This window comes from Diabrotica virgifera, chromosome 1, assembly GCF_917563875.1.
Source record: "Diabrotica virgifera virgifera chromosome 1, PGI_DIABVI_V3a".
NCBI lineage: Eukaryota > Metazoa > Arthropoda > Insecta > Coleoptera > Chrysomelidae > Diabrotica > Diabrotica virgifera.
Window position 1 is genome coordinate 139,132,032 of NC_065443.1, and position 26,255 is coordinate 139,158,286.

The following is a 26,255-nucleotide window of genomic DNA, read 5'->3' on the forward strand; positions in this document are numbered from 1 at the left end:
TCTCGACCCAAAAAACCCCCACATACCAAATTGCATGTTGTTATCTCATACCTGTCAGGAAATATTCAATAATAAATACAAAAAAGTTTAACTTTGACATCCTGCATCTCTGTTATTATAAACTTTGTACTAAGGTAAGTTAGCTTAAATCGATCTATTTTTACCTCAGGAACCTGAGGTTAAGCTATGGCCCATTCTTTACCAAATTTTACCTGTATATAAATTAAATGTCTGAAATTGAATGTATTGTTTCTCGATGCCACGTTAAGATAAATGGTCGCCTTTCTATGATTATCTCTCAAATGATCTAATGTCCATCGAATGTACACTAGAGTTTTTTTCTATTCGAAATAGAATAAAAAATTATTTTAATGGCCGGTAAATGAACTCGGATTGCTCTATTTTTAAATATCTCTATCTAAATTTAGCGTCGGAACCACTAAAACTACATAAACCATTTCGGCGATAATGGTCAAATGGATTATACTTTTGAAACTAGATACCTTCTAATCGGTATAACCGATTTTGATCACTAAATATGAGTTTGAAACGTATTAGGTCTTAGGCCCACATATAAAATTACTATTTATAACCACACCGTTGAAACTTTTTGTACTTGTTATTTGGGTGGAGTCGGACAAATTTGGAGCTTGGCGCATTATGGCAGTGGGGCGATTGTCTGTCAAGAAAATTTCTTGTATAATATAGTGTCGCATGTACGGGAACAGCCGTTCTCGTGGATATAAAAAAAATAATAAGCATCAAGGAGACCAAAGCGAACTATAAACAATTTTTCTCGGTTAGATCTACATAGACCAAACTGAAAATTTGTAGAAATACTCCTTTTAATATTTATAAAGACGTAACGTAGAGAACATTCCAAAATAGTAGAAAAATTTTCCGAAATTTTCCCTCTTGTCGGAAAATCTTTTTGGAAAATTTTGGGTACAACTCTCCGTCATGCCCTTTTAAGTGTTGTACTTAGCGTATGTACCAATAAAAGTAACCGAGAAACACTGTTTTAAATTATTTTTTGATAATACCTCCTCGTCGATAGCCTAAAAGAATTAAGATTTCTGTTCGTTTGCCCCAACATTTTTGTCAGACAATTACATTTTTTGTTTAAGAATATAATTACTTGTAACTTACTATCTTTGTCGGAAAAATGGTTGTAAAGATAAGGGATACACGAACCCAGCATAGTTTAAAAGTATAGTTTATCAATAAAAACTAAATTTTTTGTCCGACTTTGGATTTGTCCCAATATTTTTGTCGGACACTTAGATTTTTTGATTTGGAATATAACTACTTATAACTTGATAGGTACATGTGTCGGAAATTTTTTTTCAATTCGAGAAAAAAAATACAGAACGATGTTTGTCGTTGTTTAAGGAGTATGTACACAAATTATTAGATCACAATTTTTCTAAAATTTTCCCTCTTTTCGGAAAATTTTTTAAGAAAATTTTGGGTTCAGATCTACGTTATACCCTTTTAAATGTTTTACTTAGTGTGTGTACCAATTTTCAGCTAAATCGATTCAAAAATAACCGAGAAAATCTGTTTTAAATTTTTTTTTGATAATACCTCCTCGGCGATAGCCTAAAATAATTAAGTTTCCTGTTCGTTTGCCCCAACATTTTTGTCAGACAATTACATTTTTTATTTAAGAATATAATTACTTGTAACCTACTACTTTTGTCGGAAAAATGGTTGTAAAGATAAGGAATGCACGAACCCAACATAGTTTAAAAGTATAGTTTACTAATAAAAATTAAATTTTTTGTCCGACTTTGAATTTGCCCCAATATTTTTGTCGGACACTTAGATTTTTTGATTTGGAATATAACTACTTATAACCTGATACATGTGTCGGAATTTTTTTTAATTCGAGAAAAAAATACAGAACGATGTTTGTCGTTGTTTAAGAAGTATGTACACAAATTAACAGATCACAATTTTTCCACAATTTTCCCTCTTGTCGAAAAATTTTTTAAGAAAATTTTGGGTTCAGATCTACGTCATATCCTTTTAAATGTTTTACTTAGTGTGTGTACCCATTTTCAGCTAAATCGATTCAAAAGTAACCGAGAAAAACTGTTTTAAATTTTTTTTATATAATACCTCCTCGTCGACAGCATAAAAGAATTAAGTTTTCTGTTCGTTTGTCCCAACATTTTTGTCAGACAATTACATTTTTTGTTTAAGAATATAATTACTTGTAACCTACTACTTTTGTCGGAAAAATGGTTGTAAAGATAAGGGATGCACGAACCCAACATAGTTTGAAATAGGTACTAATAAAAATTAAATTTTTTGTCCGACTGTCGATTTGCCCCAATATTTTTGTCGGACACTTAGATTTTTTGATTTAGAATATAACTACTTATAACTTACTAATGTTGTCGGAAAAATGGTTGTAAATAAAAAAATTTCAAAAAATTGACATCTTCGGCGCGTCCGACTGCGCATATGCCCCGTGAAAATTGTCCGACAAGGTTACCACATTATTGTAAAAAGGTTTTATGGTAGATACCGTTAAAATTATCCATGTGGTAATAAATTTATTTTTTTCATAAATTTGACATCTTTCGCGTGTCCGACGCGTTATATGCCCCAATATTTTTGTCCGACAAAATTATTTTCGCTGTTTATATGATAGAAACCATTGATTAAAATAAAATGACCAATGTGGTTATAAATTTTTTTCTTGCATAAAATTGACAACTTCGTCACCGCTTGACAGACAAACGCCCCACTACCATAATGCGCCAAGCTCCAAATTTGTCCGACTCCACTCAAATAACAACTACAAAAAGTTTCAACGGTGTGGTCATAAATAATATTTGTATATGTGGGCCCAAGGCCTATTTGTTATGAGTACGAATTCAATCGTTCGCCGACACAGGTCATAAAATAATTTCATTTGTCTGCAAATTTTTTTACATATTGCCACTAGCCTGTTATAAAAACATTTTTAGAAAAAAGCTTATCGGCTATCCTAACCGCTCGTAGGAAGTTCTCTGGAGGGTCAATCCAATGGAAATTTTTCTAATTTTATAATTTAGAGCAACAACTGATTAGTATTTTATGTAACAAAAAAGACAAGTACAATTACCTATTATTTTTCAAGACAAAATAAGTAACTCTTTTATATGTATTTTAATAAGAAAATATTTACACATCTATATATTGTATACATTTCATATTATTCCTGTGTATGCATCCACATTATAATGCAATTGGTTTTTAATAAACTACTGTATTATTGACATAAAAAAACCTAAAACCATATACATATTATACATGTTAACATAGTATGTACATACTATCATTACGTATATTCGGTACATTTATTTCGGCTAGCCACCAACGATCGGTTATTAGAATATCCCGGTTATAAGAATATTTTTGCTTGGCACGAAGGCTATTCCAATATGCGGGTTCGACTGTACTAGAATTAGTAGACTCTTTCCCACCACGCATCCCTAGATAAGTTATAATGGGTTAGTAAACTACGTGCAATTTTACATTCGGATATTAGCTGAAAACAATGTAAGTTTCCAAAATAAACAGTTTAAGAAAATTTCAAACTTTGTTTATTTTCAAAATATTGTCTAAATTGTTTGTGGGGGCTTTGTGTGCCAATGTAAATTTTGTATGTATAGAAAAATTAAAACAAAGATTTTAGTGTAGTTTATTTTTCGTTTTAAAGGAAAACTCGCTATTCCAACAAAATTGTTTTACAAACTTGCTCAGTAATAAGTTTAGACAAATTTTATCTGGAACTGAAGGCTCAAAACTGTCGAGCGATGAGCGGATTGAGATGGGTTTGAGACGTCAACTGTTCGAACTAACATCGGTGCGAATCGGGCGATGAAAGCGATATATTATTAGATGGTGGATTGCCTACAAAAAAGAATCCTTACAAAAACTTTATTGATGTGACGTCTCCCAAGAACTATGACGACAAAGATCAGCAACAACCAACTACTCCACAAGTTGTGGGAAAGAGAGGTAGAGTAAAACTGAGGAGAAGATGGAACAACTGTGTGGTAGAGGACTTTAGAGAAACGTTTAAATGAGGAAGACACGATGGACAGGAATGAGTGGCGAAGAAGACTAAGGAACAGCGAGCCCTGAAAAGGGCAAATCTGAGGAAGAAGAAAAGTAATCTTGATGCATATTGTTCCCAACTGGATATAATAGTTTTTCTTTTCTGAAACTTTACTAAGTGAATAAAAAATTTACAATAACAAAACAGTCGAAAATAATAGAACAGGGGCGGCCAAATTGTGGCTCGCGAGCCACATGTGGCTCTCAATAAATGTACCTGAATTATTTTTAATTTTTGTGTTTCAAAATGTCTTAAATTACTGATAACAAATATAAAAGACTAAGTGTAACATCAGGATTTAGAAAAAGAGACCTCTTATTACTGTTGCTATTCAATTTGGTCTTATAGCCACTTTACACGATGCAACCAATTGCGCAATTAATTGCACAATTTCTTGCAGCAATAGAAATTGCATCGTGTCATACGCGAATTGCCCAGTAAAGCTGCAACTTCTTGCAGCAACTTCTTGCTGCAAGAAGTTACAGCTAAATAGAACATGTCCTATTTTTCATGCAATTTTTTCTGCAATTTGGTTATATTTTTAGTAACTTTTAAGGCTACAGTGTTTGTTTTTGCTTTTCTGCTGTCAACAAATAAAAGATGTTGATGACATTGACATTCTGTCATCCTAAATTTCAAACCAAACAATTTATTAACAAAACTGGAGGAACTTTTTACCAATTTCACGCTTCACAGATAATATTATTCTTGTGGATAACTTTAATTATGCAACATAGGGATTAAAAAAACTAAAAATTTTTATTTCTTACAACTTGTTTCCTTTTGTAAATGAATAATGTTAGTATTACAAGTATTACATACTTGGATTAGGACGATCTTAATACATAATATTATAATTTTCTCAAATTATAATCTAACATATTTAATCTAATATCTGATAACTCTACTCAAAAAATTACATTTAATTTGTAAAAACAAACATAACCTAAAATTTATGCTATTTTGTCAAAGTTTCTGTCTATTTCATGTCAGTTTATGCACCGTGTAATCACTTTATTGCAGAAAGTTAGTTGCAACTTATTGCACAAGTTCTTGCGCAAGAAATTGTGCAATTAATTGCGCAATTACTTGCATCTTGTAAAGTGGCTATTAGAATATGTAATAAATAAAGTATCATCTGAGCTGACAAGGTAATTTGGGAATCGAAGATCGAAACTATTGTTGGCCTTTGCTCATGATCTAGGTGCAATCGCTCATTCTACAAGAGACGTTAGATAGGTGTTTTCACAACTCGAGGAAGAAACAGGCAGTCTGGTCCTTCGAATAAATGAAGAGAGGACGAAATATGTGCTAGTAACCAAAAATTCAAGAACAAGAGTTAGACAGAACATACTAGTAACCAAAAATTCAAGGTCAACAGTTAGTCAGAACATAACTATTAATGACCACAACTTTGAAGTAGTAAAAGAGTTTAAATATCTAGGGGCGAATTCATAGATGACAGCCACATATAAAAAGAGGTCTCAGCAAGGATAGGTGCGTGCAATAGAGCATTATACTCCCTATCATCATTAATCTAAGCTGCTAAAAAGACAATCTAAATTAAGACTGTACATGCCAATTATTCGCCCAATTGTTACACATGGAAGTTAAGCATGAACTCTACTTCACCGGGACGGGAAATAAATAAGCTGCTGGTATTTGAAAGGAAAGTTCTCAGAATGGTATTTGGCCGTCAAAGAGATGAATTGACAGGAGAGTGGAGAAGGCGCCTCAAAGCTGAATTAGTGACTGTGTATGGTATTGAAAATATCGACAGGCACATAAAAGCTAAGATAAGATGGGCAGGTCATGTGGTGAGATCAGAAGAAGACAGAGTGTTAAAGGCAGTGTTTTTTGAGAGACGGTAGAAGATCTATAGGCCGTCCCGGAAAAAGATGGAAGGATGATGAAGAATCGAAATATCCTGAATTAGTAAAGGCGGCTTGTAGAATTATTGACTTATTTGAAACAACGATGTGAACCATTTTATTTTATAAAAATTTATATCATTTTTATTCAGTTGTAATGCGAAGGCAAAACTGTCTTATTTTTCACTTAGTACAGAGAGCGCAAATCAGCACTCTAAAACGACGATTTTCGACTCTAATTGGAGTCATCATCAGAGAGGCGTAGGTTTGCTGTTCTCTGCCCGAGGTGACGAAACTCCGAGAGTTTATCCTCGCATTGTAACCGACGTTATGGAGTAGGTGCCTAGCGACATCTGCTAAATGAAAGTCAAAGTTTTCAACCTAATAAAAATATTTAAAACATTTAAAAATATTCAAAATATTTTTAAAAGATATTTAATTGAAAACTTATTGGACCATTTTCCTGGTAACACCTCCATGGCTTCTAAAATTTTCAAGCCAGATGGATGCTGAAGCGAAGAAGACAAGAGGGAATTCTAAAAACTTGCAATTCACGACCCCGTCTGTTCAGCTGGTAGTTTCCAACGGAAAATGGACCTATGTTACCAGACGGGGTCGTGAATTGCAAGTTTTTAGAATTCCCTCTTGTCTTCTTCGCTTCAGCATCCATCTGGCTTGAAAATTTTAGAAGCCATGGAGGTGTTACCAGGAAAATGGTCCAATAAGTTTTCAATTAAATATCTTTTAAAAATATTTTGAATATTTTTAAATGTTTTAAATATTTTTATTAGGTTGAAAACTTTGACTTTCTTTTATTTTACTTCAAAATTCGTGAAATCCAAACGGTGAGAGAATTTAATACCTTTTTTACACTTTTGAAATAGGTAATTGTTTAATTATTGCGGCTCGCGAAAATTTTTAAATTTTGAAAAATGGCTCGGACTATCAAGGAGCTTGGCCACCCCTGTAATAGAAGAATATATTTAAGATTACTTTAGTTAGATGTTTGTACATTTTAATCTGAAGACTTGATAGCTTATTTTTGCATCATATCATTAAAAATAAGACTTGTACCATGAATTGATTTGCCATTCTTTTACAGTACATACACAGTTTACATTTTTTTCAATATAAAATTTTGTATAATTCTGATAGATTTTCTACTAACGACTTGTTAAAATTTAAAGTAGTTTTCTACATTTGTTTTGGATGTTTGGCATTGAAACTTTATAAATACCCGGAGAACACGAACTCCAGATAACTGCTTAAATAAAAAAACATATGAACACAGAAATGAATAAACACTCTTGGAAAATATCCAAGAGTTTCTAAACGGCCGGCAATTTTTAAACTACTAAATTTTATTTGTTTAATAAGTCTCTTATATCTATTTACTAGACAATTATTGTTTATTTTATGAAATGTGAGTTTACTAATTTGCAAAATAGTGTAGGTATTTAGTGCGGAATAGTGAAGTAGCAGGCGTAAAAATAAATGGCCTACCCATATGTGAAATTAGATACGCCGATGACACAATACTAATAGCAGAAACTATTACAGATCTGCAAAGAACTTTAGATAATATAAGATAATATAAGGTTGTTACAACGAGTGAAGAATTTGGTCTGTCACTAAACATAAAGAAAACGAAATTCATGGTTATATTCATGGTTATATAAAAATATTAGAAACATAAATCTACACGTAAATAATAAGACGATAGAACGAGTTAAGAATTATAACTATTTTGGGACAAACATTAGTGAAACAAACGATTATACCAAAGAAATTCGAATTAGAATAGAAAAGGCTAGAAGTGCATTCACTAATATGAAACAAATATTATGTAGTAGAGACCTCGCCCTAAATCTTAGAAAGCGAGTACTAAAATGTTATGTATTTTCTGTTCTTTTGTATGGTGTGGAGACATGGACTCTCAATAAACAATGCCTCAATAGATTGGAAGCATTTGAGATGTGGACGTATCGAAGAATGCTGAGAATCTCCTAGGCAGACAGAATAACCAATGAGAAAGTACTAAGGAGAATATAGAACAGCAGGGAGATACTGGATTCCATCAAAATAAGAAAACTTCAATACTTGGATATATAACACGTGGTGACAGATATGAACTCCTAAAATTAATTATGCAGGGAAAGATTCAAGGAAGGCGCAGCATCATCATCATCATAAGTGGCTCGACAATCCGTTGTGTATCTTGGCCTGCTCACAAAGAAGTCGCCACTCCTGTCAATTCCTGGCAACTTCCCTCCATCTCCTGACCCCTAAAATTTTTAGGTCTTCTTCAACATCATCAATCCATCTTCTTCGTGGTCGTCCTCTACTTCTTGTACCCTCTGGTTTTGAAAATGTTAATCTCTTAGTGTATTCGTGGTCTGACATCCTAGCAATGTGTCTAGCCCATCTAAGTTTCTGCACTTTAACGAATTTGCTGTTATTACTCCCTTTAGCCACTCTTTTGGTACCAATTCATTCTGCCATATAAGAACTATCAGTTTATGGATTGCAGTTGATCACCACCTTTTGTAAACATTTTAGGGGTTTTAGGATGGCATTTGACACTTCTTCTCTTGTTGAGTCTTCACTGTGTAGTTGATGATGTAGATTTTGTTGATTTCCTATGTTGTAACCTCCTTCAATATCGTTTATATTTAGATGTTCGCTGAAATGTTGTGCCCATCTGTTAAGGACTAAGTTTTTGTCATGTAGAATTTCACCGTTAATGTCTTTACAAATTTTTAATCGTGGTTTAAACTATCGACGGCTATTATTTAAGGATTTGTAGTATTTTCTTGTTTCATTTTTATCAAATAAACTTTGTATCTCATTGAGAATGTTCTGTTCGTATTTCCTCTTCTTACGTCGATGGATACGTTTTTCCTCTCTTCTAAGACGTCTATATTCTTCTTTTTTTCTCCGTGTACAACCTGCGTCGATGGTTTTTTGATATGCTGCATTCTTTCTATTTGTTGCCATTTCACATTCATGATCAAACCAATGATTTCGTTTTTCTGACCTGGTTTTGCCCAATATTTCAACCGATTTCTGCAACACAATATCTCGTATATTTGCCCATAGTTGGTTAATGTCTTCTTCCAAGTTTTCTGTCCTTATTTGATCTTCTATTTGCTGTCTGTATACATTTGCTATGTCGGGATCTTTTAGTTTATTAATGTCGATTTTTTCTTTCCTTTTCCCGATCTCCTTTTTTAAATTGGATATTCTTTCTTTAAATCATGCTTTATCCAAATAGTGATCACTGTCTATGTTTGCTCCTCTAAAAGACCTAACATCTAATAAGTTAGAGCAGTGTCTTGCATCAATGATTATATGATCTGTTAGGTTAATCGTTTCATTATCAGATTTCCAAGTTCCCTTATGTATATCTTTATGGGGAAATCGTGTCCCAGCTATTACCATATTCTTTGACATCGCAAAGTTTATGATTCTGAGACCGTTATCATTAGAGTCTACGTGTAGGCTCTCTTTTCCGAAGGCGCAGCATAGGTAGGACAAAAATGTCCTAGCTGAGAAATCTCAGAGAATGGTTTGGATGCAGCTCAACTGAACTCTTTCGGGCTGTAGTATCAAAAGTGAGAATAGCAATGATTGCCAACCTTCGTCGCGGAGATGGCACGTAAAGAAGAAGAAGAATAGTGTACATTCATGTAAGATGGATTAATTATACAGGGAGTGTTGTGTGTATAGAGGAACACCACAGAAGAGGTGGGTTGATGATATTAAAGAGTAGCTGGAACAAATTGGAAATATGTTGCTCAGGATAGAAAATGATGGAAGGAGTTGGGAGAGGCCTATGTCCAAACGTGGACGATAGAAGGCTAAGAAGAAGAAGTGTTGTGTGTTAAAAGAAGCGGGATCGTCGAATATTTCGCGAAATTGACATCGGATCGAAAAAAAAAACACGAGACTAAAATTACGATATTCTGATACTCTGGGAAAATTTTGGAAACGGTCTAATATTTCTAGAAATCGATTTCAATTCCAAAGAAAAACAACCAAAAACACGTATTTAATATATTTCAAAAACCTATCGAATGAGACTCAAACGAATCAAACGTGAACTCGAACGTAATCAAAAACCTAAATTTCAAATTTTGTCACTCAACTTTTGCGATTTAACTTTGCAATTCAAAAATATGCACCTTTTACTTTAAAAAATTCATAACTTTTATTAGAATAAAACTCAAGGCTTGTAACGAGTCCCATAGTCTTCAGAAATGTGAAAAATATTATGCTATAAAAATGTCAGAAAAAATATTAAGACTGAATAGAATTGTAGCGTGTTAAAGCAAAAAAACGTGATTTATTTTATTTTTGGGGTAAAATTGCGTTTTTGACAATGTTCCCCCACTTAAAATTCAAATTCATTTTCGTTTTTAACACCGTCAAGAACATAAAGTAAGACCAAAATTAGCCATTCATCACCCATGGTCAGTATCTCGAGAAATAAGCCTTATTTTGGGAGTGTAGAACCTCGATATTAAAAGTTGCACCATTTTTTTTTTCTATTATACATTTTGATCTACAACTCCCTAAAAAACTTCTTTGTACCCTATATTTTCACATAAACGTGATGAAAAACCTGAATTTCAAATTTTGTCACTCAACTTTTGTGATTTAACCTTCATCTTCACCTTTTACTTTAAAAAATTTATAACTTTGGCTTGTAACAGGTCCCATAGTCTTCAGAAAGACGAAAAATATATGCCATAAAAGTTCAGAAAAACATACCTATTAAAACCGAACAGAGTTGTAGCGAGTTAAACGTAAAAAACGTGATTTCTCTTTTTTTTTCTATTTTTAGGGTAAGATTGCGTTTTTGAAATTTTCCCCCACTTACAATTTAAAATAAACCTCATTTTTCGTTTTAAGCACCATCAAACTTATAAAGTAAGACCAAAATTAGCCATTCACCACCCGTGGTCAGTATCTTGAGAAATAAGCGTTTTCTTTTGGTGTGCCACTTATCTATAATAAAAGAGTTCGCCAAACTCGGGGGGGGAGGACACTAAGCATAAGCAACCACTTCAGCTATCATCATCTTCATGGCATCTACACTGCTAGCGGAGTGATTGCCGCCCTCTTTGAGCTCTTCCGATTCGTTTGTCGCGATTAATCAATCCGCATTAACATTTTGGTTTTAAAATTGGTTGTGTGACTTGGTATCTTCTACAATTTTCCTCCGTTCGTTCCTGTTTTTGCTTATGGTTACCCATTCTCTGACTCCCATCTTCTTAAGGTCCTAGACTATCTGGTTCTCCCATCTAGTTTTGGGGGTTCCTCGTGGTCTGCCTGATACAGGTCTCCATTTGGAAATTTTCTTGATAACTGCTTCTGGATTCCTCCTGTCTATATGTCCCATCTATCTGTCTCTATGAGTCTCTGTGCCTTGATAAATCTGACGATGTCTTCTCCTTTCAGAAGTTCTCTTACGTCGTGGTTCATGAGTTTTCTAAATTCATTATTACTTAACAAATTGAAGAGTCTCAGATGCAGAATTCACCAATATAATAAAATTACACTACTCAACAATTGAAGTGGATAATTTTAAAATTCCTAAAATTAACATATAAAACTATTTTTAACATAATTGCCTGTACTATACTCTATATGCTATCTTTATTGCCAATATTTTTTGCATGTGGTTTTTTCTCCCTATTCTTATCGGCCCTTATCTCGTACAAAGAGAGAAATGTTGTTCCAAACATGAATATATCATTCGTATAAAAGTGCTTGTATTGGCTTTACCAGTTGTCAATAAGTCAAGAAATCTATTTATCACAAAAACATTATGCCGCAAAGACGTTTAGAACTAGTGCAGCTCGAGCAATTAGTTCGTTGGATCCAACAAGGCATAACTCAACAAGAGGTTGATATGAGGCTAAATGTGTCGCAAAGTGTGATAAGTCGTGCATGGAATCGGTATGTAGCAACTGGATCTGCAACATACAGGCATGGAGGAGGAAGAAAACGATGTACAACTCGTCGGCAAGACCGTTTTGTAGTTCTGACGGCGAGAAGAAACCCAACATTCACGGCTTCCAGAATTAAACACTATCTTCAGGCATGCTACTGGACGAGCGATTTTCATTCAAGCTGTCAGAAGACGGTTATATGCATCCAATTTAAGGGCTAGACAGCGCGCTACCCATCCACGACTAACTAGGGAGCAGCGTGTATGCAGATATCGCTGGGCGATGGAACACTATCAGTGGAATTTCGAAAATTGGAGGAATTGTCTCTTTACTGACGAGTCCAGATTTCGTTTGTATACGAATGATGGCCGAATATTGGTGTGGATGGAAAGAGGACAGCGTTACAATGAAAATCTGAGAGTCCCAACCACACTTTTTGGAGGTGGATCCGTTTGCGTGTGGGGAGGCATATGTTTTGACGGTCGTACGGACTTAGTCGTCTTAATTAATGAGACAATGACTGCTACACGATATCGAGACAGAATCATAGTACCAATAGTTGTTCCATTTTTTGGTGCAATAGGCGAAAAATTTGTTCTGATTGATGATAATGCTCGCCCTCACCGTGCGAGAATTGTCAACGAGTGTATAGAAGCTCATGGCATTACAAGAATGGAGTGGCCACCGTGTTCACTTGATATGAATTGCATTGAACATGTTTGGGCCGAAATGTCTAGGCAACAATACAGGCTCCTTCAACCGCCCCAAACCTTAGATCAGTTGGCCAATACATTACGCGCGATTTGGGAACGTATACCGCAGCAGTTCATCAATAATTTAATAAGAGGTCTTCCAAATAGAGTTAGAGCGCTAAAGCGACACAGAGGTGGACCCACACACTTTTAATTTTTCTTTTCGGGATATTAGAAATTGAGCAGGAATAGAAATTTTAGGTTGTTAATTTTACAATTTTTGTTTATTTTCTATTTTTTTTTTCTTAAAGAATTTCTTTCTTTCGGTTCATCTGTATGAAATTACGAAGTAAAAATAAATCTTTATTTATATCACTCCATTTTTCTATTTGACCTTATGAACAAAAAATAAAATTCACATTTTCATAATATTTACTTCAATTGTTGAGAAGTGTATAATGGTAAATAGTTATTTAAATCTAAGACTTTTCATGTTGAAAGTTCTTTCTGGTATATCCTTAATCTGCGACTTTTACAATTTATAAGACCGCAGACGACGAATATAGAAAACTAAAATGACTCCTTGCCATCACATTCCGTTTTCATTCGTCTAGGAAAAGGACAGAAGCAACTTCCTAGTACTCAAATCTGAGTAAAGATAGAAAAGTAAAAGATGGTTTTGCTTGTTTTCGATTCAGAGGGATGCACAATCGCTGGACAGCTATTTCCACCATTTCAGGCTTTATCAACAGCGCTAGCGTGCACTTCTCTGAATCGAAAAACAGCTCAACCATCAATTTAAGGGGAGTTTGAAAGATAATTCTTTTACTTTTCTATCTTTACTCAGATTTGAGTACTAGGAAGTTGCTTTCTGTCCTTTTCCTAAACGAATTGTAACGTTACAAACGTCACATCTTTGATATTTTATTTTTAAATAATTATTTTACCTTATTTTCTTTAATATTTCATTAATAATTATCTTCTTCTAATTGGTTTACCCATTTTCCCCTTTAAAAATCGGTTGGCGCTCTCTTTTATTACCCTCTTTTATTATCTTCTATTTAATATATCTCTTTCATTTAAATCATCATACTGAACATACCTCGTATATTCATACTCTCCAAATATCTGTATTTTCAATACGGAACATGCCGCTACTTCATAGTACTTGGTTGTCATTTTAAATGTCGTTTTCAATGACAGTGTCACTTCATCGACTTGACCCCCTACTCCCTGACATACACTGGAAGGGAAAAATTAATCCTTAAAAAGGCATGTAATTCGAAAAATAAATCATTTCTATTTCAACAAATCATCTTCCTCTTGGGGTGAGTTACACATAGTTTTTTTAATAATTTCTTACAGTAATTATATTTCTCCGTCTAACAGTTTTTCTAATGTTTTTTTTATCTAACCTTCAAATGTTCAACCATGTGTTTGGTTTCTATATTTCTTTTCATCTATTAATATGCACGTTTAGTAATCAGAATTTTAACTATTCTCATCTAAATTCTATGTACTTTACCCTTGCCAATTACTATTTCTGAATGCTATTTGGCAAAAGTATATTTTGGTTTTTCTTCTTGATGATTGATATGTGTCTCTGTTTTATAGTTTTTTGGAAAGAGATCAACCTTTCCCTCTTCGGGAACCTAAGCCTCACATCACCGGTGATGCACACTTGAAGGCGAAGACAATGACATCCAGACTGCACAACCACCACCTCTAGCTGCAGGGGCCTTGGGCCGAAGATCCGCCCAGGCCTACGAGAAGTCTACAACAGCAGTACCATACGACATCAAGAAGATACCATCAGCTACCAAAAGCCATAAGTATAATCCAGAATTGTTAGTTTTTGGCAAGAATTTAAATACATTTGTTAATGCAATTTACTAAGTCATTTTATTTATTATATCTTTATGAACAATAAACATGATTAGTTAAAATATATTGTTTGTTTTGCTACCATTCCAATTTTCATAGTTCATATCTGAGGTTAGGACAAGACGAACACACACCTGAGTGACTGAGCTAAGCTAAGGGTGTAACGATGGCTATCTTGGTTAGTTGAGGTAATATTTTCGAATATTACCTTGGTTCCGATACCGGGAATCGAACCCGAGCCTCCTGGTTTAATAAACAATATTCGAAAATATTACCTCAACTAACCAAGATAGCCATCGTTACACCCTTAGCTTAGCTCAGTCACTCAGGTGTGTGTTCGTCTTGTCCTAACCTCAGATATGAACTATGAAAATTGGAATGGTAGCAAAACAAACAATATATTTTAACTAATCATGTTTATTGTTCATAAAGATATAATAAATAAAATGACTTAGTAAATTACATTAACAAATGTATTTAAATTCTTGCCAAAAACTAACAATTCTGGATTATACTTATGGCTTTTGGTAGCTGATGGTATCTTCTTGATGTCGTATGGTACTGCTGTTGTAGACTTCTCGTAGGCCTGGGCGGATCTTCGGCCCAAGGCCCCTGCAGCTAGAGGTGGTGGTTGTGCAGTCTGGATGTCATTGTCTTCGCCTTCAAGTGTGCATCACCGGTGATGTGAGGCTTAGGTTCCCGAAGAGGGAAAGGTTGATCTCTTTCCAAAAAACTATAAAACAGAGACACATATCAATCATCAAGAAGAAAAACCAAAATATACCTTTGCCAAATAGCATTCAGAAATAGTAATTGGCAAGGGTAAATTACATAGAATTTAGATGAGAATAGTTAAAATTCTGATTACTAAACGTGCATATTAATAGATGAAAAGAAATATAGAAACCAAACACATGGTTGAACATTTGAAGGTTAGATAAAAAAAAACATTAGAAAAACTGTTAGACGGAGAAATATAATTACTGTAAGAAATTATTAAAAAAACTATGTGTAACTCACCCCAAGAGGAAGATGATTTGTTGAAATAGAAATGATTTATTTTTCGAATTACATGCCTTTTTAAGGATTAATTTTTCCCTTCCAGTGTATGTCAGGGAGTAGGGGGTCAAGTCGATGAAGTGACACTGTCATTGAAAACGACATTTAAAATGACAACCAAGTACTATGAAGTAGCGGCATGTTCCGTATTGAAAATACAGATATTTGGAGAGTATGAATATACGAGGTATGTTCAGTATGATGATTTAAATGAAAGAGATATATTAAATAGAAGATAATAAAAGAGGGTAATAAAAGAGAGCGCCAACCGATTTTTAAAGGGGAAAATGGGTAAACCTATTAGAAGAAGATAATTATTAATGAAATATTAAAGAAAATAAGGTAAAATAATTATTTAAAAATAAAATATCAAAGATGTGACGTTTGTAACGTTACAGAATGAAAACGGAATGTGATTGCAAGGAGTCCTTTTTGTTTTCTATATTCGTCGTCTGCGGTCTTATAAATTGTAAAAGTCGTAGATTAAGGATGTACCAGAAAGAACTTTCAACACGAAAAGTCTCAGATTTAAATAACTATTTACCATTATAATTTTATTATATTGGTGAATTCTGCATCTGGAGACTTTTCAATTTGTTAAGAGATGTCGCTGGATCGCGTCCCAATGGGAATTTGAATTATCTTTCAAATTCCCCTTAAATTGATGGTTGAGCTGTTTTTCGATTCAGAGGAGTGCACGCTAGCGCTGTTGATAAAGCCTGAAATGGTGGAAACAGCTGTCCAGTGATTGTGCATCCCTCTGAATCGAAAACAAGCAAAACCATCTTTTACTTTTCATTATTACCTAAGTTTAGCGGTCCAGCTATCCTCCAAATTATTTTCCTTTCTAGGATCCTCAATATTCCTTCATCTTTCTGTGTCAGACACATTACTTTAGCACCATATGTGATTACTGGTCTAATTGCTGCTTTATAAATTTTCAGTTTTGTATTCTGAGTAAGCTTCTTATCTTTGAGGAAGTTACTGTATTTCCAGTAGGTTGTGTTTCCTGCCAGGATTCTTTCATTAATTACGATGCTTCTATCATTAGTTCCATTAACTGAGACTCCAAGATATTTAAAGTGTTCTACCTTTTCAAATTCATATTCACCAATATTTAAGCTTGTCACATTAACTGGGTTTTTCTTAAGCATGTTAGGTATTTTGTTTTGTTTTGATTTATTTCTTCTTCAGCTATGCAATGCTGAATTATAATTTTGACTTCTCACTTCTCTGGATAAAGTCTTTGCTTCGTTAATTGACTCTCGATTCAAATCTATTTGCCAAGTTATTATAATATTTGGGTACATAAGTCTATACTCAAGCTAAAACAATAAACTCTACAAAATATAAACATTGCAACCAATTCGTAAAAAGCAGGTTAAGAGATGTCGAAAGTGTTTAAATATTTAACCTACTTCTGTTTGGGAACACATTTCCTCCGGTTTATTTTTTCAAGACAGACCTTCCTCAATATTGTTCACTCCTCTGATTTTAGCTCCTGTTATAATAATTCTTTGAACAATGAAGTTGTATTTATAACTGTCGCAGATGACTAACGATTTCGGATATGTGCCAATTTTCGGGTTCATTCAAGTTAATGACTTGTTAGTCCACACCGATGCATCTAATTATATAATAGCGACGAAATCATTGTATAAAATGAATAATAATTTATTATAATGGTTCTAAACTTGACCCTTCAGTGAGCGATATAATTTTCTTTGTAGCATGAGTCACAAATTATGCATATTACTCTAAATTTAGGCATGAATTTCACAATGTTGCGATGCTGAATTTTAGCTATGTATTTACAATGCATTTCTTAATGTTTGGTAGCACGTTGAAGGGTCCAAGAGCTAATTTGGTAGTACCTGACATTTATAGAAATTTATAGAATTCAAACAAAAATCTTGGTATGTCACTGATGAAGTAAATGATCTCGTTTCATAAATGGGAAGGAGTTGGTAAATCTTCTAAATACAGTACCAGGTAGTGGCCCGTTAAGGATTACCTGGCGTTTGTTAGACTTAAGGTAGAAGAGCGCGTCTGCACACAGTCCCTCCAGAGGAGTTGTGCTGACAGATATACCCGCAGCTTCCTGCCTACTTGCCTACCAACTATAAAGTCTACCCTCTCTCCTTCTCTCTCTTTCTCTCTCTCTCTCTCTCTCTCTCTCTCTCTCTCTCTCTCTCTTTAACTTTCTTTTTTCTTTATTATTTTTAGTGCAGATCCCTGTCCGTTCCAGGTAGGCCCTGAAGGTGCCCTGCCATGTTAAGAACTGAGTGAAGAAGCAATTAGTATCTCTGCACTTCATCAGTTCGACGTGATTTGAAATTAATATCCTCGCCTAGGTCGCCCTATGCTCATTTATCCATTTTTCCGCTACTCGATTATGCTACTATTCCTAACTAATATTTTATCCTACTCATCTTTCCCGTAGGTTTCAGCCTTTTCCTTCACCATCAGGTGGATTGATAACACACTCGCAATCACTATATGGCCACCGTTGATGTTTTGTATGCACGTGCTACAGTTATTAATACTTTTCTTTTGGCTTTCTCTAGCATCCTCTTATATTTCTTGATATTAAGCAGTTGTTGCATTACCGGAGCCCCGTAGAGTACAGTAGAGTGGACCACTTCCATTAGAATTCTCCTTTTGGCAGTCCCTGGTCCTCACACGTTGGGCATAAGCCTTGCCAGCATCTCAGTCTTTTCCTCTGCCCTCGGCATTCAACATGAGGTTCCTGCTTCCCATTCTCGTCTCCACTTTGTTGAGGGTTTCGTTCCCTCTATGCATGGTTGACCAGTTTTCGATATGTTCCACCAGCACCATGAGGTAATTCACATATGCTATTGCCTATACATCAATGCCAAGGTCGGTCTCCAAAATCTTATTGTATCAAAACTTATTGAACCAAATGATCCACAAGAAATCTTCAGAAGAATGTTCTAACAACGAACAGTCTTATAAGCCTAGAAACTTACATCGCAAAACAAGTTGCTATACATATATTAAGGCTGTAAGAGTTGATAACCAGAACACCCAATATATCAAAATACAGAAAGGAGTCCGCTAGGGTTACCTGCTGTCCCCACTACTCTTCAATGTATACAGTGAAGCCGTGAAGCGGTATTTAAAGAAGCGTCCTCAGATTCAATAGAAGGGGTATCTATCAATTGAGAAGTTTTAACACGTATTGAAATAGCATGTGCATCATTCATTAAACCTAAAAAGTTTCTTTCAGAATATAAGGTTAGAACTACGCCTGAGAGTGCTTCGATCTTACATGTTCTTTACTCTTCGTTATGGCTTCGAAGCGTGGACACTAAACCCAGTGCATCTGAATAATTTGGCCGTCTTTGAATTTGGGTGTTCCAGACGAATGATATGAATATCATGGATTCAAACAATGACAAAGAAAAAGACGAAAACTTGGGTACGAATGTACGAATACTTAGGACATGGTGATGAGCGTGCAAAAATACTCATTATTACAGCAAGGCAAAATTCGAGGAAAGAGAAATGTGGGAAGACAAAGAATATCGTGGCTTAAGAACTTGAGAGAATGGCAAGGGCGGATCCAGGGCCGATTTTCGGTGGAGGCTATGGGCTTTTTTGGGGGAGTAAGGGGGACTGGGGGAATTTTTTTAAAAATTATGGCTAAAGTGGTGAGTTTTAAGGCATTTTTGACACACTTTTGAGTGGCATAAAGACACTCAAAACTTATCGTTATTAAAGTACTATTAAAGTCAGTACCGATTCCTACACATTTCTTCGGATCCAAGTGCAGTTCTTTCAACAAGTTTAAGACTATTTTTCCCAAGGCTTCTCCTGTCAGGCGTTGTTCTTGCCCCCTTTCTTGATTTTCACTAAGTATTTTTATGTTGTCATAAGCGTCAATGAACTTGATTAAATCTTCACGAATGTTGTTATTGTGTGTGTATCTCAAATTTAGAGAAAGCTGTTCCACGTGGGATACGTCGGTCGTTTCGTCAAATATGACAGAGTAATAATTTGAACTTTGTACCTGGTTTATTATTTGTTCAATTATTTCTTCACCACAATATGTGTTTGTTTCTCGGGAAGATGCTGTGGATAAGTGTTGTGTAAGAGTCTCATCTCCTGATGAGATTTTAATCCTTAACAATTCCCTGCAATTTCCCTTATTAATAGGTCCAGCATCTTCGCCCAGAAGCAGAAGGCCATCATCATGATGGCCCTTAAAGGAATATTTTGTTGACCTAAGCACACTATAGACTCTAATATTGGTCGTAGTCTTTCTCTATTTTCTTGTATCTGTTTAGACCTCTGAGAGTCTATCTGGTTAATGACTGACTTTTGCGGGTTGCAATAACTGTAGAAAATCCAGCCCAACCTGAACGCACTCCTTGTGCTATGATGTTTTTTCATGGGTTTGTATGGCTCCGTCTGTGCCCTGAAAGATGTTTAAGGTTTCGGGGCAAGGTTTTGGGCTGTCATCCCTTTATTGTGACCACATTTTTCATTCTTCTTTCTTATTCTTTTTCTTTTTATTCTTTGTGTGTACATAATATGGAAATTAATATCATTTTGATGGCTGCCAAGGTCGTTCTAACAATTGGCACTTTGTAAAATTATCAACGATTTGATTTACATAATTTTCTATGTCATTTTTGAAACCTCCGTTACTGCTTTTGTTCAAGTCTAGTCCAGAAGACATACCTATGTATCCCTTGTTTTGTACATATATGTATAGGTATGTGTTTAAAACTAAAAACATTTGAACTGCAAATATTTAAATTTATATTTTTTTAAATTCTCGGAGGGGGCCTCTCTGGATCCGCCCTTGGAGAATGGTTTGAATGCAGTAGTACAGAACATGATGATTTTCAACCTTCGATAGAAGATAATGTAAATAAAGAAGAAGAGGACAATACGTATAATATGTATGTTTATGGGATCATTCCGCAAACAACACCATACTTTTAACAATTGTTTGTACAAAAATTGCTATTTGCGCAATTTCTACTCAGGTGAGAGTGAGTTTGCATGTCACTAGGACGTATGACTATATGACTAGTTATGTCACTAAAGCGATGATTGAAGCTAAAAAAAAGTTTGAATAACACCCTGTTGACGCGACGTATTTTGAATTTAATACAATGTACATCCAATTTTAGCTCTGACTAAGACCTCCGGTGTCACTTATGATATAAAAAGCTTGTATTCATTTATGAATCATCATTTGACCTTTTCAAAAATTTCCAGTTGAAATATCAAAACCGAGAAAACAAACAATAAAACATTACTTATGAAAAAAAACAATATAGACATATCAATATTGTATGTTGACATGACACCATACAGAAATTTTTTTTATTAGTTCATTTTATTAATTTTAGAAAAGAAAGTTATTTTTCATAAAAAGTTCTTTTAACGGCTAAAATCTAAAATGCAATAATAAATCATCAAATTCTGTCAATCGTATAGGTACCAGGTTTGTTAAGAAATTATAATTTTGCTTAGGAGTAAAGCACATATTTTGACGATCATGTTCAACGATTGAACAAATTGGTCACGTCATAGAAGACGTTCCGATACATTTTGTAAATCAATGAGGAAGAAGATTACAGCTAAAATGGAAAGGAACACCCAGGACAATTTGGATTTCAGTAGGTATAAACAGTGCTGTTTTTGTTACGGTACGCGCCGGTACGCCGTACCGGCACCTCTTGGTACAAAAAATTTAAAAAATCAACAAAATTATAGACAAATTCCTGAATTCTTCCCTTGCTCCCAAATAGCTTTAAAACGCCCTTATTGATGATAAATTTAAAAAGTTTTCCCGGGGGTGAACCCCCTATGAACACTCCCCAGAACCCCAGGAACATTGCGTACCGGAACCATTGCGTACCGGAACCTTATATTGTTACAAAAACAGCACTGGGTATAAATGTTTATTTTTTAAAGTATGTAAGTGAAATATGAGTACCTACCAAATTAAAGAAAATAAACTTAAATAATGTAATGTGAAACGAACTTAATAAGAAGTTCACGAAATTAAAACCAATAAAAAAAATGGAAAAGGACCAGGACCGACGAAATTAAATACATACTCGTAAAAAAAGATCGTGTGCCGAAGAATCAAAGAGCATTAGAAGAAGTAGGTACATACATGACCGGCTAGTAGAAAAAGAAAGAAAAACAAAATGTAAGATATAATTCAGTCAGACACAGATACTGGTATGGGAGCAAAGTATGCTAAATGTGCAGTCACTCGAGCGCTTTGGGGACATATTGGGTTGTGCTTATTAGGTCCTAAAACCAAAAAAAGTTACGTAAAATTTTCCATTTTAGTGGGGACTTCACATTTTTTAATTTAATTTTCCATTTCCAACAACTGTTTTTTCCGATTATAGCGCCATCTATCCATAATTCGAAAAAATGTTTCGAATAAAAGTTGCTTATTTTTATGCAAAGAATCCAAATCTGCAATAAAAAATGGGGACTCCCATTTAAGATTTTAAAGTAACCCCCCACCCCACCTTCGTGGGGGTCGTGTTTGGTACTATTCGATAGAGTTTTTAAAAATATTGAATAAGTGTACCTATTTTGTAGTTTTTAGATCTGATGTTTATTTTGCAAAATATCGCGGGAATTGTATTTAAAATTTTAAATTTACCTTCCACCCCTCTCCGTGGGGGGTTATGTTTGGTATCTTTCGATAGATTTTTGAAAAATATTGAACACGTAGTTTTTAGTTTTTCGATCTGACGTTCATTTCGCGAAATATTCGCTTTTTTTGTGAAACTTTCTGACTCGCCCAAATCGATTTAAAAAAAAACATACACTCTTTTGCATGTAGTTAACTTATCTTAACCTTATCTTAATCTGACAATTTCGAGTATTTTTAAGGATAGATTTTTTTTTTCGTGTCCCCTGAACGAACTCCCCTGTGTTAAGAGCCAATATATGGTAGAGGTACATCTGCAGGGTGCCACGTTTCTCACCATATGATAACCTGACGCGCTCGAGTAACTGCAAAAATCCTCGCTTGGGCTCCCCTACCATAAACAAAAGTCCGATAAATACGAGTAGGTATATTTGTTTTCACGGCTAATACGATCAGAAATAAGTTTAATTTAACAATAATTCCAAACAAACTTTAATTTAAATTTCTATATCATTTTTCTAGACTCTGAGACTACTTCCGGTGAAAAGGTATATCAAGTAGCCAACTTATTCGTATATTGTATTTTTAACTGCATGTTTTATTTTAAGATTCTCTCTAAATCATGAAATACCACACGTTCTGTCTGAAATAATTGGGATATGTCGTAAAAAATTCGGTATTTTAGAACTATTAAAGAAGATTTTTGTTTTTTTATATTAATTTAATATTTGGAATCTAATACGAAGAATCTAGATAATAGGGTTCATAGATAAATAAATAAGTAGTACGTAGATAATAAAAAAAACTTAACAATAATAACATATGAGAAGGTATGCGATTATAAGGGAAAATAAGGCAACATTAATTATTATTAGGCAACAATAATATGGACATTGGACACTTCTCCATAAGTCTCTATTTCTGGCCATCATATTCTGTCTAAGTGTCTCCTACTCCTTCCAGGAACTACAAGATCAGCGTTTTCTTCATATCAGTGTCTCAACGTTGATCAGGCTTAAATGAACCTACTAACTATGCTCTCTTATTTTGACATGCAAATACAATTGGTGCAATTTGCGCAGCTTTTGGGTGAGGATGTATGTGGATATTCAACGAAACTCTGCATTATATCTAAAATCTTATTGTAATTATAACTAAGTCATATACTTTCTATATTTTTTAAATCATTCTCCTATCCATAAGGCAACGTGACAAAAAATTGTAAAGCGCTTTGAAGAAACTGGACAAGAAAAGATGGCATTCAAACAGGTAGACAAAAATTAACTGTATAAATTATACATATATAAATTACAATAAAATTTTAGATTTAATGCAGAGTTTCATTGAAGATCCACATACATCCTCACCCAAAAGCTGCACAAATTCATATTGTATGTCAACGGCGGATCCAGCAACCTGGCAAGGTGGGGGAAATGAAATAAAAATTTTCTCGTCACTGGCGTAGGCAGGATTCTTTTTCGGAATGGGCTATTACTTTTTTTTTCTTCATGTTCCATATCCTTTGACAAAACGGAAACAGGAGTGGAACGAACACATTATTAGAGTGGCAGGATAGCATAGAAGGATAGGATAGTACGAATAGCACGAGATAAGTCACCAAATGGACGAAGAAGTATTGGCAGACCAAGAAAAAGATGGTGCGATAATATAAAAAATTTAGGGAGGCTAAAATTGAAGAAGAAACAGCCTTTAAAGCCTACATACAAGAAGGAAGAAGAAGAAGAATAGAATAATTGAAAAGTAGAAATTATAAAACTAAACCAGCAAGTGTTGCAGAGCTCAGGCAAATAATTATCGATGAATCCATATTAATTTCTGGAGAAACATCGAGGACGAGGAATATAATAAGAATCGCTGTTATGTAATTCCTCAAGTTCTTTGATTATAAAGATATTTTGAATATTTGATGAGGTAGATATTAATTTGGCAATGTAGTAAACTTTTAATTGACTCCATGGTATGCAAAGTGGCCTAAGCCCAAAATAAAACAAATGAGAAAAATGGTTTTGCAATTTAGATATTCTCAAAACGGAATTACACTGTTAATGTTAGAGGTTTTAGAATTCTGATATATTTTTTTACATTTAGGTACTTAAATAAGGGATAACTTTAATGTAATAAACACGTTTTGGTAAAATTGTGGGTTAGGCCACTTTACATCAAATGGCGTTAATTATTACGCTCAAATTTAGTTGTACATAGTTTACATCAAAAAAATTATTGAGACTATTAGTCGTTTCTAGGTATTAAATTGGAAATTTCAGTGAAGGTACACTATACAGGGTGTTGTATTTAAAAAGCCAAAATGATAATAATATCAGAAAAATGGTAAATCTGACAACGTTGCAAGCATCAAATTTCAAATCTTCATATCGTAAAACAGATATAGTACTCTTTTTGTGTAATTTGGACCATCAATTTAAGAGATAATTTGTTTCAAATATACAAACCCGGTATACATATGTAGGTAAAAAATCTTCTTACCTGGTGCTACTAAATATAAAAATACAGGACAGCCTTCTTTAACAATGCCATAGTCTTTCAGTCGAGCGTTGTCGTCAGTCACTAATTCCTTGCCTAGTATCCACCTCTGGAATGCCATCGGTATCTCAAACTCTCGTTCCACTTGAATTTTCAGTTGGGCCAATGTCTGATCCGGACTTACATCTACGGGAAATGGGCCTCTATGTGAAACTTTGTCTTCGACGTACATTTCTATTCTGGAACAACCAATTTATATTAGAAATTTCATTATATAGGTAAACAATTAGATTATACCAAATAAACCACATATTTAAAGAGTATAAAGAGAGTAAAAACTTCAAAACTTTACTTGAGAACACTCAAAATTATAAACCCGTTGCATCTGTGATGTAATTTGCATAAACACAGAATTATACAGTTTGTGTGTTTCAGAACCATAAGTACAAGATCTTATAGACAAGCGAAAAATCTTATGTTCCCAGACCTTTTCTGAGATCATTTTGTTTTCAGCCCATCAAATTACATAAGAATTAGTTGAAGGTATTCAAATAGCTTTTTGGTTGCAGACCTGTGTAATCAAACATATCTATGAAAACTCTAAACCAAGTGTTACGCTCCAAGAAGATACTAATTCTCGAATTGAAAGAGTAGTTCCTAAGCTAAAGAGACACTACGTCCCCTAAATGATTTACCACAGTATTCGATTAAATATGCAAGCAAAGTATGCAAGTAATGACATAGGTATAAATATGAATGGCCAAATGGCTGAAATCAAACTTTAGAACTTCACTGGAGAATGGAACTGACATGGGTGGGCTTTGATAACCTGCGAGATACCGAATACCTGAAGCTCTTTCATTGTGGCATTTTTTGTAATCAACTATTCTAAATGGGAAATAAGCCACAATTTAACTAAAAAAATGATTTTATTAACGTTTCGACGTCCAAATCGGATGTTGTCAAAATACAAATAAATATTAAAATATTAATATTTTGTATTTTGACAACGACATCCGATTTGGACGTCAAAACATTAATAAAATCTTTTTTTTTTTAGTTAAATTGTGGTTTATTTCCCATTTAGAATAGTTGATTACCGAATATCTACCAAGAAATAATAAATAAAATCAATGAAGCAGCTTATGAAATGATATCGCAGGTGCAGTACATAACAAGAAACAAGCATATAAAAACAGAGAAGTAGCAACTGGGTAGCAAGGAATAAGTAAAAAACTATATAAAAGCAGTACAACATCTTTACAAAAATATGATGGTAAACATTAAAACTGAAAACAAATCAACTAGAGAAATTTCTACTATAGTCGATTCGCTAAACTCAGACATAACTGGCTAGTGATTTTAGTAGGTAATTTTTTTGTTTTTCGCCAATTTTGCCAAAATTGGCAAAATTACTAACTATTTAGTAATTATTAACTATTTAGTAATTATTTTTTGGCCAATCTTACCAAATTAGCAAAATTACTAAGTACTAAAATCACTATAGCACCTATA

The 26,255-nt window shown here is 34.1% G+C and overlaps 1 protein-coding gene across 1 annotated transcript in view; it reads right to left on the reverse strand.

Annotated features, from left to right (window-relative positions):
* LOC114339819 (uncharacterized) overlaps positions 1 to 26,255 on the reverse strand; it is a 65,752-nt gene that overhangs the window by 18,949 nt on the left and 20,548 nt on the right. The window contains exon 3 of the mRNA XM_028290504.2: positions 24,744 to 24,979. Within this exon, the coding sequence (XP_028146305.1) occupies positions 24,744 to 24,979 (236 nt within the window). The remainder of the gene's footprint in view (positions 1 to 24,743; positions 24,980 to 26,255) is intronic.